Source organism: Salminus brasiliensis, chromosome 13 (genome assembly GCF_030463535.1).
Source record: "Salminus brasiliensis chromosome 13, fSalBra1.hap2, whole genome shotgun sequence".
Classification (NCBI taxonomy): Eukaryota; Metazoa; Chordata; class Actinopteri; order Characiformes; family Bryconidae; genus Salminus; species Salminus brasiliensis.
Window position 1 is genome coordinate 38,615,885 of NC_132890.1, and position 16,534 is coordinate 38,632,418.

The window sequence follows — 16,534 nt, forward strand, 5'->3', positions numbered from 1 at the left end:
AACACTTTGCTGTTGTCGGTCGGGCCACCACGCGCTGATGTATTCAAGCTGCTTATCGAGTCTCCATTTATGATTACAGTAGGTGTCTGCAGAATGGGCCTCAGCCTGACAGGCTGACAGATTGCTAATGCCATCTATGAAAAGAATTCCAAATCTGGCTCGGGAGAGGGGGAGAGGGGGGAGAGGGGGGGACTGGGAAAGGTTCATATGTGTGTGCATGCGAGAGTGTGTGTGCATGCAAGAGTGTGTGTGCATGTGTGTCTTTTGAGATAAGAGGCTTCATACAGACACACACACACACACTTCCAGCTGTTTTATCGTCAGCCTGGCATCAACCCACGCTTTCATCTGTTGTGTGTGTGTGTGTGTGTGTTTTGAGGAGGTGGGGGGTATGGGGGTTGGGGAGATTTCTGACAGAATTGCAGGAAGCAGCAGAAGAAGCACAGCCACATTCTTTTCTTTTTACAGAGCTGAGAATCCTTAGTTCTGTAACTGCTCTTGCACGACTCAGCCAGCGACAAGAGCGATGATCATCACCCCACCTCGTCATCCCCAACTCAGCCCAAAAGTACTGGATGGAGCTCCACCACCATCATTCCAGAGAACACAGTTCTTCCACTGCTCCACAGCTCAATGCTGGGGGGCTTTATACCCCTCTAGCCCACGCCTGGCATTAGGCAGCATGGAGCCAATAGGGTCATGATGTTGATCTGCTCCAGAGAGTCCTATTCTATTGGCAGTACTACTCTACAGGACTAGACAAGGTGTGTGTGTGCATCTGTGTCAGCAATGGGTGAACTTAAAGTAGGGGAATGCATTCATTAGAAGGGATGTCCACAGACATTTGGACATACAGTGTATCTTCTCTGTCGAGTCTGCTGGTTTCACTGGTTGCTTTTTGTGGTGTCAGGAGGAAGCAGTGAACAGTGGTCTCCTCTGTGAAAGCTGTGAATCTGGACTGCAGGTCATTAACATTTCTCTGTACTCCTTTCTTCTCAGCTAGGAGGCTCGTTTCTCCTCGGAGTCGGGGTATGGATGCTGGTGGACCCCACAGACTTCAGAGAGATAGTGGCAGCCAACCCCCTCCTCTTCACTGGAGTCTACATCATACTGGCTATGGGGGGCATGCTCTTCCTGCTGGGGTTCCTGGGCTGCTGTGGAGCCCTGAGGGAGAACAAGTGTCTTCTCCTCTTTGTGAGTGGTCATCAGTGAGAGCTGTGGCTAGCTTTATTGTCTTGACCAGGGATGTCCTGCCTGTTTTACCCCCGATCCGATCCGAGTGTCTGCCGATACTGATCAGATCTTTGTGTTTAGATAAGGTGAGCTGCTGATTAATTGGTTCAGTAAGATCAGCTCCCAGTCTAATCACTTCCTGTGTGTGTGTGTGTGTGTGTGTGTGTGTGTGTGTGTGTGTGTGGTGGTACACACTCTGGACTGGTATCTGTGAGTGTGTGTGTGTGTGTGTGTGTGGTGGTACACACTCTGGACTGGTATCTGTGAGTGTGTGTGTGTGTGTGTGTGGTGGTACACACTCTGGACTGGTATCTGTGTGTGTTGTGTGTGTGTGTGTGTGTGTGTGTGTGGTGGTACACACTCTGGACTGGTATCTGTGTGTGTGTGTGTGTGTGTGTGTGTGTGTGTGTGTGGTGGTACACACTCTGGACTGGTATCTGTGAGTGTGTGTGTGTGTGTGTGTGTGGTGGTACACACTCTGGACTGGTATCTGTGGTTGTTGGTCTACTGGTGTGTAGTAACTGGTTTATAGTGGGAGTGTGCTGTGTGTGTGATTGGGGTCTCTATAGCGTGTGTGTGTTAGCGTTAGCCTCCACTCAGTTCTGAGCGGGTTCTTCAGTGCTGGTTTAAGAACAGAGAGAGGTGAGCGGTTCTGCGGTTCTCCGGTTCTCCCGCCAGTAAAACACAGTGTTTCAGTGAGAGTTAATGAGAGCCTGTCTGATACAATGTCTATTAATGGCACACTGAGGACACCGGGTGGCGCTCTGAACACCATGGTTTAAATAAAGACTCCGGATTGGGATTAAAATAGCCAATACCAGATCCGTTAAAATATGACTGGATCAGAACAGGACATCCCTACTTGATACAGATGTAACAGAGTGGTTTGTTGTTCCTTTTTTTAATCTCTCTCTCTCTCTCTCTCTCTCTCTCTGTCTCTCTCTCTGTCTCTCCCTCTGTCTCTCTCTCTCTGTCTCTCTCTCTCTCTGTCGCTCTCTCTGTCTCTCTCTCTGTCTCTCTCTCTCTCTCGCTCTCTGTCTCTCTCTCTCTCTCTGTCTCTCTCTCTGTCTCTCTCTGTCTCTGTCTCTCTCTCTCTCTCGCGCTCTCTCTCTCGCTCTCTCTGTCTCTGTCTCTCTCTCTCTCTATCTCTCTCTCTGTCTCTCTCTCTCTCGCTCTCTCTGTCTCTCTCTCTCTCTCTCTCTCTCTCTGTCTCTCTCTGTCTCTCTGTCTCTTTCTGTCTCTCTCTCTGTCTCGCTCTCTCGCTCTCTCTTTCTCTCTGTCTCTCTGTCTCTCTTTCTCTCTCCCTCTCTGTCTCTCTCTCTCTCTGTCTCTCTCTCTCCCTCTCTCTCCCTCTCTCTCTCTCTCTCTCTCTGTCTCTCTCTCTGTCTCTCTGTCTGTCTCTCTCTCTGTCTCTCTCTCTGTCTCTCTCTCTCTCTCTGTCTCTCTCTGTCTCTCTCTCTCTCTGTCTCTCTCTCTGTCTCTCTCTCTGTCTCTCTCTCTCTCTCTGTCTCTCTCTGTCTCTCTCTCTCTCTGTCTCTCTCTCTCTCTGTCTCTCTCTCTGTCTCTCTCTCTGTCTCTCTCTCTCTCTCTGTCTCTCTCTGTCTCTCTCTCTCTCTGTCTCTCTCTCTCTCTGTCTCTCTCTCTGTCTCTCTCTCTCTCTCTCTCTCTCTCTCTCTCTCTCTCTCTCTCTCTCTCCAGTTCTTTATCTTCATCCTCATGATATTCCTAGCTGAGTTGGCTACTGCTATTCTGGCCTTCATTTTTCGGGAGCAGGTGAGTGTCACTCTCAGATTCTTCCAGATGTTAACATGGTGTAATGTGTAAGCTGACCCCTAACCGGTGACCTCCTTCTGTCTGCTCCCTCAGCTGACCAAAGAGTCCTTCACAAAGGAACTGAGGAAGCACTACCAAGGCTATAACAGCTCTGATGTCTTGACCACTACATGGAATGCCATTATGAGAACAGTACGTTTCCCCTCTTATATTCTTACACTATAGTATTGGGTACTTCTGCATAAGACTGCAAGTGCCATGTATGTCCTAGTGAAGAGTTAAAGTTGACGAGGGCGTCTTAAAGGGCGTGTAATGGAGGACGGGTCTCATGTGTAGGTGTTCCTACACATCTTAGTTAATCAATAATTTAAAATCAATTAAGTAATAAATAAATAACTATGGATCCAGATGTGTAATGTAAGCAACATTTGAGTAATGTACAGTTGTAATGCCTGTAGTCAGAGGTGGCTGCAGCATGAGCCTCCTGCAGTTGTGGGTTTTATACTTTCCGGACCTGGATTTGTCACCTTTACCTTTTGTCGTTTGTATAATCTTCCTCTGAGCTTCTCTCTCCCATATCTCCCTATTTCTCTGGCTGTAGTTTGATTGCTGTGGTGTGAATAGTCCTGAGGACTTTGAGGAGAGCCTCTTTCGAGTCCTCCACACAAGCGAGGTAGTGCCAGAGGCTTGCTGCCGTAAGAATAGTCACCTAGGAGACGTGAGCCTCAGCAACAAGGACGAGTGCCTCTCCGGCAACATGCTGTACCGCAACAACAAGGTCAGAAGCTCACAGCACACTCCATTTAAGGTCCAGGCCGCTTAGCTCCATCCTTAAACTGAACGTTTTAACCAATGGGTGTAGAAAACATGGACAGCGCACCATCTCCCAAAAGTAAAGCAACCGCAGGTCTAGCGCCTCTGCTGGTTGCAGTATGATGTGAAGCTCCGCCCATCCCTCATATGTTTCAATGACAAAACAGCCCCTCCCATTTTCCATCTCATTTTCCTCCTCTGAACCGGCTTTCCATCTCCATGTCATCTGTCGTCGTGACCTCATCTTAGGTCATTTTGCGGAAAGACGCTACTCAAACAGCATAGCATTAGCTAAGTTAGCCAGCACTGACAAGGTAGCGCAACTCGGACACTGACCTACACAAACCCAGACGGACCTTTCATTTGAGGACAGAAGAGAAAGCCCATCAGAGCAACAGAGCTAATGGCCGTATCGCTGCAACACCAGGATTGCAATTCTACAGCAGATTACACGAGCTGCACTTTCACTGAGCTGTTCATTTTTACTGCTTTACTGTTACTCTGGTCTCTACTGCGCAGACTCTGGTTTTATTCAACACTTAAAGATCATTACAATCCACATAAAGAACCATTTACACTTTGGAATGATTCCAGAAATGGAGGGAAATTGTTTGTTTATTTATTGTTTATTTATTCGCAGTACACTGAACTTTCTGTACATCAAAGAAACAGAGAGAGGCAAAGTGATTGAAGGGAAGAGTGAAGGTTCACTGCCGGACATGTATACACTAATTAAAGCAACACTGTGGAACAGTGGGGTTCCTGCTCCTGGGCTCCCCCTACAGTCAAGACGAGTAAATTCTGCTTTAAGCCACCCCTACAGGACAGACTGTCCACATGCTTTTCTGGACAAGCTGAGAGCTCCAGAAGGTAGAGCAGCATGTGGGCTGAGGCAGTAGAGTAATACTACAGGATTTTACACTAATATGACTCTATGGGTTACGCAGCGTTACACAGCAGCTCTGCAGAGCGCCGTCCTGCTCGCTTCACCAGAGCTCCATAGTGCAGTTAGCAGCGCTCCGAGCCCGGAGTAGCAACGCTAGAGACGCTGTTCTCCCTGATACAGCCAGTGGAGCGTCAGCATGATCCTGTTATTTTAAGGTAGAACTGATACACAGCGTTTCTTTAAAGACAGAAACATTCTCTAAATGTATTTCTTATATAAAATGTTTTTTTTTCCAATTGACAGGGGTGTTACTCATCAGTCGTGGACTACTTTGAGATGTACATTTACGTGGCTGGTGCCCTGGCTATCGTTGTACTTACAATTGAGGTACATGTTTTCCAGATCTTCCTCTCCCTGTATCAGTAATGCAATAATAGGTTTAAAAAAAATCAAAGCAAAGATGTGACGAATCTCAGCAAACTGAGAAACAAGGTTTATAACTGAGAACTTATAGAGAGCAGAATTAGCACTTGAGAACGTCTTCCGGGTTTATCAGACACTAGAGGACGCTCCTGTTTGATCATTTTCAGACTGAGAGATACAGAACATGTTTCCTCAGATCAGCAGCAGTGTTTCAGCACCACAGGCTGATTATTAAAGCTTCAGTTAAAAGACTTTATTAAAGGGCCTCATTTGTAGTGACGACATCAGAGAGGAATTTGAATCTGATTGAAGTGATTATACTCTGATTTATTAAATCTTTATTTTTATTGTAATAATGTTCATGTTTAAGAAGTTAAACATTAACAGAGCATTAGCTGGTCAGAATGCTAACTGCCGGCCCTGATTACCACCAAACAGAGCTGTTCTGTGGTAACTGGCCGTAACCAGCCAGCACTCACACGTAATGCAAGCGTCTCTACTGCCCAAAACCTGTTTGTTGCATAAAAATATTAAAATATATATATATTTTTTCTTTTTTAGTGAAATGTTTTATTCTACTTTCCTGGACGAGCGGTTAGACACTATTTTAACTTTATACATTTAGCTTCATTCAGTCGGTTGTGCAATTATTAAGAGCTGCTGCCCTCTAGTGGCGAAAAACTGCAGGCAGCAAATCTGCATTCTGTCAGGACAGCTTAAACTAAAATGATCTTTGCTGTGATCATTATTTTATTGAATATCTTTCCATTGTTTAAAACCCTGAGCTCATCTAACTGCTTTGCCTCTGTTCCCTTCACAGCTCTTTGCGATGATCTTTGCGATGTGTTTATTTAAGGGAATCCAGTAAGCGCACGCCAGAGGTTCTTAAGATGGATAAAGTGAATCGCTCAGAGTGAATCGCTCAGAGAGCTGCACTGCACTGCTGGACATTTGAGGTGATAAGTGACAAACACCACACCACACCACCGAGATAAAAAAGCAGTGATTCAGTGGACCCTGGGTGTGCCACTGGTGTGCGTGTGTGTGTGTGTGTGTGTGTAGGTACTTTGGGCCAGGTGTTGGACCCTGAATTGAGGAAGATGAAGATGAAGGGTATTTTTGACATGTTTTTATAGATAATTGTGTTTTTGTGAGAAGCTGTCACTCTGACCCTAAACCCCGCCCCCATACATCAGAACAGCCTGTGAAACATGTTACTGTAATTCTGTACATTATTGTAATTTTACACCTTTTAATATTAATGTTGTGGACAAATTCAGGTCCAGTAAGTAAAGCTCCTGAATGTGCCTGTCTGTGTCTGTGCTCTTCTCTTTCTACGTAGATCTGCAGCGGCTGATTATTGCTATGGTGCTTGTTTGTGATTTAAGCTGGAGTTTTTATGTATGTATAAAATCTAAAAATGATAAATTAATTTTGGGTGTTTTTGTCTCAAAATTTTAATAATCAGCAAAATGACGTGTGTTTAGAGCTCTGTATCATACTGCAGACTTTTCTGATGTGAATGAGACTAATATGAAGTAAGAGGGAAACGTCCTGCTCTGATTGTCTTGGTGAGTGTAACTGCTTCTAGAAGGAATGCTCTGGAAATTATTCAAATTGTGATCTTTTGTTATTTATGTACTAAAATGTGAAATAAATTCTTCACTTTTGCAACGCAGTTTAAGGTAGAAATAATTATTCTCTACTGGTTCTGTTCTAAATCACAGGACTCATCCTGAATTCACAGTGTTTCCTTCATCCAGCCAGAGGTGATCTCCCCCCTATCTCTAAACATGCCCCCAACACTGGTTGCCCTTCCTTGCATACCAGGAACTCCCCACAACCCTCCCTCCCCATGCATGTGTTTTTCTGGAGAATGAATTCTGTTATTCTCGGGTGTTTCCTACAGTCTAGCTCTGTGTTATGATTTACTTCAATGGTCCAGAAGTGTAGATCAAAGTGTGCATCAAATAAAAAAAATGTCAACAAATATCATTTATTTACCCTCATACAGTGAGACAGTGATTTAGGCCAACATCACCTGTACTTCTTCTGGAAGTATTTTCTGATATACTGCTGTTTTATTTAGGCAGCTTTACCCATAAATCTAGACTATGGTACTACAGAGCTAATGAGTGTATTGCTGCAACACCAGGATTACGATGCTACAGCACTTTAGCTCCACGGCTCTGAACTCCGGAGCTGCTCTCAGACACCACTGCTATAGCTCAGAGTTCTCCAGCCCTGAAACTGCCCTGCACGGTTTAGTGTGCTTCTGAGTGACCACAGCTCTATTTACTGAGTATTGTGTGACTTGTGATCAACCATTCTAGTGCATATTTGTGTGTGTGTGTGTGTGTGTGTGTGTGTGTGCTGGAGAAGAAAAATACATACATTTCTATTCTACACATTTATTGGCTGCATTCATTTTGACTTTCTGCATCAAAAAGTTTAAAGAAAACACTTAATATCACCATGTGAGGATCATCATCAAAAGTAATGATACTTCAGTTCTGTCCCACCCAGTGTCTGATCACACAGCTGAAACAGCTTCAACACTGATCGAACATACGACTATAAATCAACTATAAAAAATACTGTCCCAATATTTCTTGCCATCACAGTTATTAAAAGTATTTGCTGTCGCATCACTTCCTGTTCTGTGCTAATTAGTAAGAATTCAGTCAGATTCTCTTATTTATTATTAAAAATAAATCCTAAGAAAGCAGTCATCCTTGCAGAGAGTGCAGCAGAACCGCCTACAAGGCACCGAGGGGTTCTCACATTAAAAAACAACCCAGAGCCACGGGCCAGCAGGTTGAAGCCATTCCCATGGATTCCAGTACAACCTTCTGCTATCAGAGACTGATGCCCTGGTCTGTCAATGGAATTTTCCAAGTACCGCCCTGAAACAGCGGAGAGCGACCTCATGTAGGAAGGCCTGAGAACTGGACTGTAAATGTTTTCATACAGCTGTGGGGAAATTTTTGTGTCTCCAAAACAAAAAGCTTTTTTTATTTTTTTCTGATATTACTTGCGTGACTATCGACAAAACGGCTGCAAAACAGCTTTTATTGCTTTTATACATCAAAAAAGTTGGAATTCTATCCTCTAAAAACGTTTTTCAAGCAGTTTTACCTACATGCTGGTGCACCAGATGTTCTTAGTCTACAGTCTAATGCAAAAGTTTGGGTGGCACTGCGGCAAGGACGCATTGAGTTGAAAATGTGAAAATAAGTTAATAAATGGACTTAAATTAAATAAACTACCGAAAACAAACTTAAATTTATTTTTCTGCACAATTTCTATTAGTATCTTAACGACTGAATTTAATATGAAAAAAGCACTGTGTTTAATGTGCCGTTACTTTTACACAGATGCTGCTTTTTTGCTAAATTAGAAAAATAAAGAGTATTTATTTATGCTGTTGTACAGAAGTGTCTCTGTAAAGGATGTGAACTTATTTACACTTACAAATTTGACCAGGGGTGCTGAAACTTTAGCACAAGCTGCGCTGACTGATGAGCTGACTGTAAAGGGATCACTGGCATGGCGTTAACACCTTTAAAAACACTACACCAAGTTGCCGTTTAGTTTGGTCCACTCAAAAATGTCCTGCTCGCACACAATGTCCGAGTTGATGAGCAGGTAGCGGTCTCCAACGCAGAAGTGCTTCTGGCACGCCGCACACTTGAAGCACTCGAGGTGGTACACTTTGTCGCGCACTCGCATCGTCATTTCAAAGGCCCGGATCCTCTTCTCACACGAAGCGCAGAGGCCGTCCTGGCCAAACAGTCTGCAAAAGAAGGTTTTAGAGATTTTAGGTGAAGTGAGACGTTGGTGAGGTTCCACTGCCCTCACACGGTCACTCCGGCTGAATCTACAGTGAACTGACGCTGTTAGACAGGGTCAGCATTCAGGAGGAAAACTGCAAACCAGCTTCACTAAGTAACCTTTTTACCCTCTCTGTGACGTGGAAGCAACCATAGCCTTCAGGGAATGTTTTGTTTCATATTTTATTCTAATTTGTCAGGAAAATATTACTGCAGCAGACAGTGAAAGATCATCATGCTGTGATGTATTTAGGTAAAATGTGTATATTTTATTATGATCCAGATAATGCAGATATTATAATCCAGCCAGTACTTCCCTCCATTTGCAGGAAAATCAAACCTGAATAGATGACTTTAATAAAAATCTGAATAATTTGCTTGTTTTATGGAGAATAATCAGTTGGAGAACTCACCTGAGATAGTCTCTGCGACACAGCTTCCTGCCCAGTTTGTAGTAGAGTCTCCGGCCAACCTCCCCCAGCCGGCAGCCACAGAGGTCACAGCTCAAACAGTCCTCATGCCAGTACTGCTCTATAGCCTTGAGGAAAAAGCGATCGCCGATGCTCTGGTGACAACCACCGCACGTCAGCAACGACGGAGGCACCTGGAGGACCTCGTCCACAGGCTCCCTGCAAATCATTCCAAATATAATATTCCTGAGTTACCTTAAAGCCTCACACTGATTTTCCATTAAACCACGAAACCCCCTGCTACAGGACTGTCCTGTGTTCTTCCTGCCCGCTGTCCTGCTCTGGGGGCTCGCATTGACTCCTCCTCACCTCACTGCAGGACTCTGCTTCTGACTGTTTACTTGCAGGACTTCATCACCTCACTGACATTTTCCTCTTGTTCGTCCTGATTCCCTGCTTTGTGACATTCTTTGTGAAAAACCTAAATAACTAAAATCAAATTGAACTGAATTATTCTGCAAGAGCTTCCCAAAGGCTCCTTCCCTGCAACAGCACCTTCCTGTCGAACCCTGAACCACTGATTCCTCTTAGTCAATCATATAGTAAGTCTTTACTGTTACACCCAAATAAAATGCTTTAATCTTTAAATGTGTGATTTTATTATATTCTATTAATATGATCATTATATTATAATCTATATTAAACTAAATCTATATTAATGCCACAAGTTATTTTTAAATGATTTTAAAGTGACAGGGCTCCAGAAACTGTGGGGTGTATTTAAATGATGTAAGAAACAGTACTGATCCCTGCTGAAGATTGCTCCTTGCTGGACTGAGATATTCTCCAGACGTTTAATCCAGTTTGGTTGAAACACAAACCAACATTCAATCAATGCTGGTAAAATGTCCCAAATCACGGCCAGATTCCAACAAAAAAAGGTGTCACATCGACATCAACCACTGCACATCAACCACTGCACATCAACCACTGCACATCAACCACTGCACATTAGCCCCTGCACATTAGCCCCTGTACATTAGCCCCTGTACATTAACCACTGTACATAACCCCTGTACATCAACCCCTGCACATCAACCCCTGTACATTAACCCCTGCACATCAACCCCTGTACATCAACCCCTGCACATCAACCCCTGTACATTAACCCCTGCACATAACCCCTGTACATTAACCCCTGCACATCAACCCCTGCACATCAACCCCTGCACATTAACCCCTGTACATTAACCCCTGCACATCAACCACTGTACATTAACCCCTGCACATCAACCCCTGTACATTAACCCCTGTACATTAACCCCTGTACATTAACCCCTGCACATAACCCCTGTACATTAACCCCTGTACATTAACCCCTGCACATTAACCACTGTACATTAGCCCCTGTACATTAACCCCTGCACATAACCCCTGTACATTAACCCCTGTACATTAACCCCTGTACATTAACCCCTGCACATTAACCCCTGCACATTAACCCCTGTACATAACCACTGTACATTAACCCCTGCACATCAACCCCTGTACATTAACCCCTGTACATTAACCACTGTACATTAGCCCCTGTACATTAACCCCTGCACATAACCCCTGTACATTAACCCCTGTACATTAACCCCTGTACATCAACCACTGTACATTAACCCCTGCACATCAACCCCTGTACATTAACCCCTGTACATTAACCCCTGCACATTAACCCCTGCACATTAACCCCTGTACATAACCACTGTACATTAACCCCTGTACATTAGCCCCTGTACATTAACCCCTGCACATCAACCACTGTACATTAGCCCCTGTACATTAGCCCCTGTACATTAACCCCTGCACATTAACCCCTGCACATTAACCCCTGCACATAACCCCTGTACATTAACCCCTGCACATCAACCACTGTACATTAACCCCTGTACATTAACCCCTGTACATTAACCCCTGTACATAACCCCTGTACATTAACCCCTGCACATCAACCCCTGTTAATTAACCCCTGCACATTAACCCCTGTACATTAGCCCCTGTACATTAGCCCCTGTACATTAACCCCTGCACATTAACCCCTGCACATTAACCCCTGCACATAACCCCTGTACATTAACCCCTGCACATCAACCACTGTACATTAACCCCTGTACATTAACCCCTGTACATTAACCCCTGTACATAACCCCTGTACATTAACCCCTGCACATCAACCCCTGTTAATTAACCCCTGCACATTAACCCCTGTACATTAACCCCTGTACATTAGCCCCTGTACATTAGCCCCTGTACATTAGCCCCTGCACATCAACCCCTGTACATCAACCCCTGTACATTAACCCCTGTACATCAACCCCTGTACATTAACCCCTGCACATCAACCCCTGTACATCAACCCCTGTACATTAACCCCTGTACATTAACCCCTGTACATTAACCCCTGCACATTAACCCCTGTACATTAGCCCCTGTACATTAACCCCTGCACATTAACCCCTGTACATTAACCCCTGTACATTAACCCCTGTACATTAACCCCTGCACATCAACCCCTGTACATCAACCCCTGTACATTAACCCCTGTACATTAACCCCTGTACATTAACCCCTGTACATTAACCCCTGCACATTAACCCCTGTACATTAACCCCTGTACATTAACCCCTGTACATTAACCCCTGCACATTAACCCCTGCACATTAACCCCTGCACATTAACCCCTGTACATTAGCCCCTGCACATTAACCCCTGCACATTAACCCCTGCACATTAACCCCTGCACATTAACCCCTCTAATGCTGAAACTTTCTGAGGTATTTATTTTACAGTCTTGGTGTTGGAGTACAGTCTAATAGCAGTATGCTGCTCCCCGTGTGTTCTGTTTTACTGTAGACTACATGTCTTCCTACCACTCGAGGACAGTGATGGAACAACAGGGGGCGCCACTGCAAGACAGTACATTAACAGGTCCCTCAGGCTGGCCTTTTAATCAGTGCCCGCGACACAGTTTAGACACTGAAGGATATTAATAATTCAGATATCCCTCAGTCCCTGTGTATATCTGCATTCTGTTATGATGAACCGGGGCTCTCTCACCCAGCTGCCCCCCCACTTCACTGCGGTTCAGCACAGAACCTTAAACTGGGTCGGAGGCTGGACATCTGCTTCTGCAGGCCTGTCTGAGGGTCTGTGTGTATAAACCAGGCTTCACAGCTATCTCACAGCTGACCGCTGTACATGCAGGAGCAGAAATCACACATATTTAGGGGGTCAGTTTCAGACAGCCAGCACCGGTGCTTCGCTGAATTGTGCTACCTTGTCAAAGCCTGCTACCATACTGTGCTTTTAGAGGTAGTGTAACCCAAACAGCTAGAGGAGGCGAACCCAAGAAGGACAGTCGGAACCTGTGTCCTGTGGCGGATTTCCACTTTTGGACCTGGACTCGCCTCCCTAAGGTCCAGCAGGCCGAATAAAAGAGCAGGTAGGATATTGTGACAGGCTCCCAGCAGGAGCACAGGCAGGATATCTGGAGCCTGGAATAACCCCAGTAGGTTCAGATCGTACACAGAATCATCACGAGAAACACAAATACTACATACATAATAGTGGGTAGCGCATGCGCACTGGCGCTAAGTAGCACGTCTCGACGGGCAGCAGAACTCGGCAGAGCACCTGTGCTGTGTCCTCCGGTCTACTCACTCGTTAGACTCCAGCGTCTTCCTCTCGATGGTAGAGGCCATGTTCACAGCTGGGCGGCAGGAGTCTGGTCGCAGCGCAGCGGCTGTTACGAGGGGGCAGGCTGGGGGGCAGGCTGGGGGGCAGGCTGGGTGAGGGTCAGATGCCGCACCTGTCTTACTCTGAGCGCTGCTTCTCCGCGGGCACGGTGTGAAACGCGCCGGCCCTCGCCTCCCTCCCTGCCCGCTGCTCGCCTCCCTCCCTGCCCGCTGCTCGCCTCCCTCCCTGCCCGCTGCTCGCTCCGGTGAGTCGGGCTAAAGCCGAGCTGTGCCGGTTCTGTGTCTGGTTCGGCTGAGGTCCTGTGGACGCTGTGAGCTGAGAGGCGGTTCGCCGCGCGTGACTCCTCTCCTCAGAGCAGCGGGTTTTAAAGAGCCCAGCCCGCGAGCTCGCAGCCCCAGTTTCCGACTTCCTGCTCACGACCCCTCGACAATAAGAGGAAATAGCGCGCGGCTGGAGACCGAAGATCAGCAGCAGGCAGCACGACCTCGCTGGGTGAGGCGTGACCTGCGCGCTCAGCCTGAACAGGGTCCTCACAACCAGTGCCTGCTGTGCCAGAACATTAGCACCACTCACAGCCCGGAGGAGTGGAGAACACCTCTGATCTTCAGCTACAGGCTCTCCTGTCTGTCCGGGGGGGGGGTGTCTATTGGGCAGTGAGTGAACAGTCAGGTCTTGAAGGTGATGAAGCAGGAAAATGGACAAGAACCAGACTGAGATGTTCTAGACAATGCCTGGGTCAGAACATCTCCAGAACAGGAAGCGTTCTGATGATTGTAAGGGGCTGTGATCGGCAGGGCTCCTAAACTGTATTGTTGGGTATTAGGGCAGATCTGTGAGAGTTGTGGGGCAACAGATAACACCACCACCTACCATTGTGTTACAACAACACCATGTGGGAGACCAGGGTTCGAATGTGCAGGGGAATGTGCTACACCAATAAGAGTCCTTGGGCAAGACTCCTAACACTACACTGACCCTCCTCTGTAATATGAGTTACCTTGTAAGTCGCTCTGGATAAGAGCGTCTGCTAAATGCTGTAAATGTAAATGTAAATGAATAAGGGATAGTGAATAGGGGGTAGGGGATAGTGAATAAGGGATAGTGAATAGGGGGTAGGGGATAGGGGGTAGGGGATAGTGAATAAGGGATAGTGAATAGGGGGTAGGGGATAGTGAATAGGGGATAGTGAATAGGGGATAATGAATAGGGGATAGTGAATAAGGGGTAGTGAATAGGGGGTAGGGGATAGTGAATAGGGGATAATGAATAGGGGATAGTGAATAGGGGATAGTGAATAAGGGATAGTGAATAGGGGGTAGTGAATAGGGGGTAGTGAATAAGGCGTAGTGAATAAGGGATAGTGAATAGGGGATAGTGAATAAGGGATAGTGAATAGGGGATAGTGAATAAGGGGTAGTGAATAGGGGATAGTGAATAGGGGATAATGAATAGGGGATAGTGAATAGGGGATAGTGAATAAGGGATAGTGAATAGGGGGTAGTGAATAGGGGGTAGTGAATAAGGCGTAGTGAATAAGGGATAGTGAATAGGGGATAGTGAATAGGGGATAGTGAATAAGGGATAGTGAATAGGGGGTAGGGGATAGTGAATAGGGGATAATGAATAGGGGATAGTGAATAAGGGGTAGTGAATAGGGGGTAGGGGATAGTGAATAGGGGATAGTGAATAAGGGGTAGTGAATAAGGGGTAGTGAATAAGGGATAGTGAATAGGGGATAGTGAATAAGGGATAGTGAATAGGGGGTAGTGAATAGGGGATAGTGAATAAGGGATAGTGAATAGGGCCCAGTTTCAGACACAGCTCTTGAGTATACCCCATCATCTGTCAAACATGGTGGATGCAGTTCTGGCATGAGCTTATATGGCTGCCAACTGATCAGGGTCAAGAGCTTCTTAAACCAAAGAAAGTCCTCAGAAGACATGTCTGATAATAAAGCTGACTTTGACTCTGAAAATATCAACAAAACGTAAAACAAACCATAAAGGTGCTATAACTGGTGCAATAGAAGAACCGAGTCTGAAACAGAGATGTGTTAGTGTGGAGAACCTCTAACTTGGTAAAGAACCGTTACATATACAAACACTCCCACTTCTCTGTTACAGACATCTTATCATCATCTTACTTCTGTGGATTCTTGAACCGTCTCCTCACACCTATCTTTGCTGTTGGGAGAGCTCCTCTTATCTGCTACCAAAGCGTTGGGGCTCACTGAAGCAGGGAGGCAGGCTGGTGGACTGGGTCAGGAGATAAAGCACCATCTCAGCACAGCCAACCCGCTTTCTCATAGGGGGATAGTAAAGGGGGCTTTAAGTGGGCCTAAACTGTAGGACTGTGGTAGTGTGTGTGTGTGTGTGTGTGTGTGTGTGTGTGAGGGTAGGAGGGAGTTAAATATCTGTAAAATCTTACAAAATGAACATTAATACATAAGCATTTACTCATCTCACAAAACTAATAGTCAGCTTTAATAACTGATATTGATAAATCATCTTTCATATTAGCCTGTGTGTCTTAAAGTAGCTGAGCTGCAGCAGAACCGACCCAGCGGTCAGAACTGGGGCGGATTTTTACTGTCTGGACCTGGATTCGCCCAACTAGATCAAAGCATGTCAGATGTTTAGAGATATACCGTACCAGCTCATTTAGTGTCTTACTAAAGCTTAGCTCCGCCCACTCACATTACAGCTCTAATGATGGGGGAAGAGGAAGGGCCAACTTTCTCACCCAGCGAGGCCATGGCCTGTGATCACTGAGCAGCTCAGTGGCCTCCTGATGTCTGTCCTCCTGCCAACACTTAGACTGTTGTGCCACTTGGAAGCCACAGAAGAAAGTAGACTGAAGGCCGCAGTTCTTCTCCAAACACTGTAGCAACACAGCTAAATGAATTCAGGTATTGATGCACGCTGAAGATTTTTATATGATTTTTTTCAAGGAAATCAGGTGGATTAATAAACTACAGAAACACAAAAGATTCAACCATGTGTAATTGTCTTAGGCAGAGTAATGAACTGCTAAAATATGGTATGGTTTCTAAAAGTCTGCCCTTTAAATCCATTAATCCATTAATAGCACCGTGGATGAGGTAAGGCAACAGTAAAGGTAAGGGTGCACGTATTTGTCACTGTACAGTGTACACTGTACAGCGAAATGTGTCCTCCGCATTTAACCCATCTGGTAGTGAACACACACTCACACACACACATGTGATAGGGGCAGTGAGTACACACACACACCCAGAGCGGTGGACAGCCAACTCCAGCGCCCGGGGAGCAGAGAGGGTAAAGGGCCTTGCTCAAGGGCCCAACAGTGGCAGCTTGCCGAGCCCGGGAATCGAACCCACAACCCTGTTATCAATATCCCGGCGCTCTAACCGCTGAGCCACCACTGCCAGTATGTAGGTG

General features: G+C 45.8%; 2 protein-coding genes across 4 annotated transcripts; one reads left to right on the plus strand and one right to left on the minus strand.

The window, feature by feature from the left end:
* The first annotated feature begins 676 nt into the window (after positions 1–676).
* tspan18b (tetraspanin 18b) lies at positions 677–6,806 on the plus strand. Of its 2 annotated transcripts, XR_011980786.1 has the most exons (8): positions 677–764; positions 1,000–1,194; positions 2,932–3,006; positions 3,100–3,198; positions 3,608–3,784; positions 5,009–5,092; positions 5,949–6,241; positions 6,471–6,806. XR_011980786.1 is itself a non-coding variant. In XM_072695238.1 (7 exons), the coding sequence occupies exons 2-7, from the start codon at positions 1,036–1,038 to the stop codon at positions 5,994–5,996; spliced, it is 642 nt and encodes a 213-aa protein (XP_072551339.1). In that variant the 5' UTR covers positions 677–764; positions 1,000–1,035; the 3' UTR covers positions 5,997–6,806. The 2 variants fall into 2 exon arrangements, 1 of the variants encoding a protein (XP_072551339.1); XM_072695238.1 differs by having other exon boundaries at positions 5,949–6,806.
* Positions 6,807–7,523: 717 nt separating this feature from the next.
* lmo2 (LIM domain only 2 (rhombotin-like 1)) lies at positions 7,524–13,343 on the minus strand. 2 transcript variants are annotated; one of them, XM_072694789.1, is made up of 3 exons: positions 13,080–13,343; positions 9,375–9,590; positions 7,524–8,924 (listed from the first exon to the last, which is right to left on the minus strand). In XM_072694789.1, the coding sequence occupies exons 1-3, from the start codon at positions 13,118–13,120 to the stop codon at positions 8,702–8,704; spliced, it is 480 nt and encodes a 159-aa protein (XP_072550890.1). In that variant the 5' UTR covers positions 13,121–13,343; the 3' UTR covers positions 7,524–8,701. The 2 variants fall into 2 exon arrangements, with proteins under 2 accessions (XP_072550890.1, XP_072550889.1); XM_072694788.1 differs by having other exon boundaries at positions 12,980–13,171.
* Positions 13,344–16,534: the final 3,191 nt, after the last annotated feature.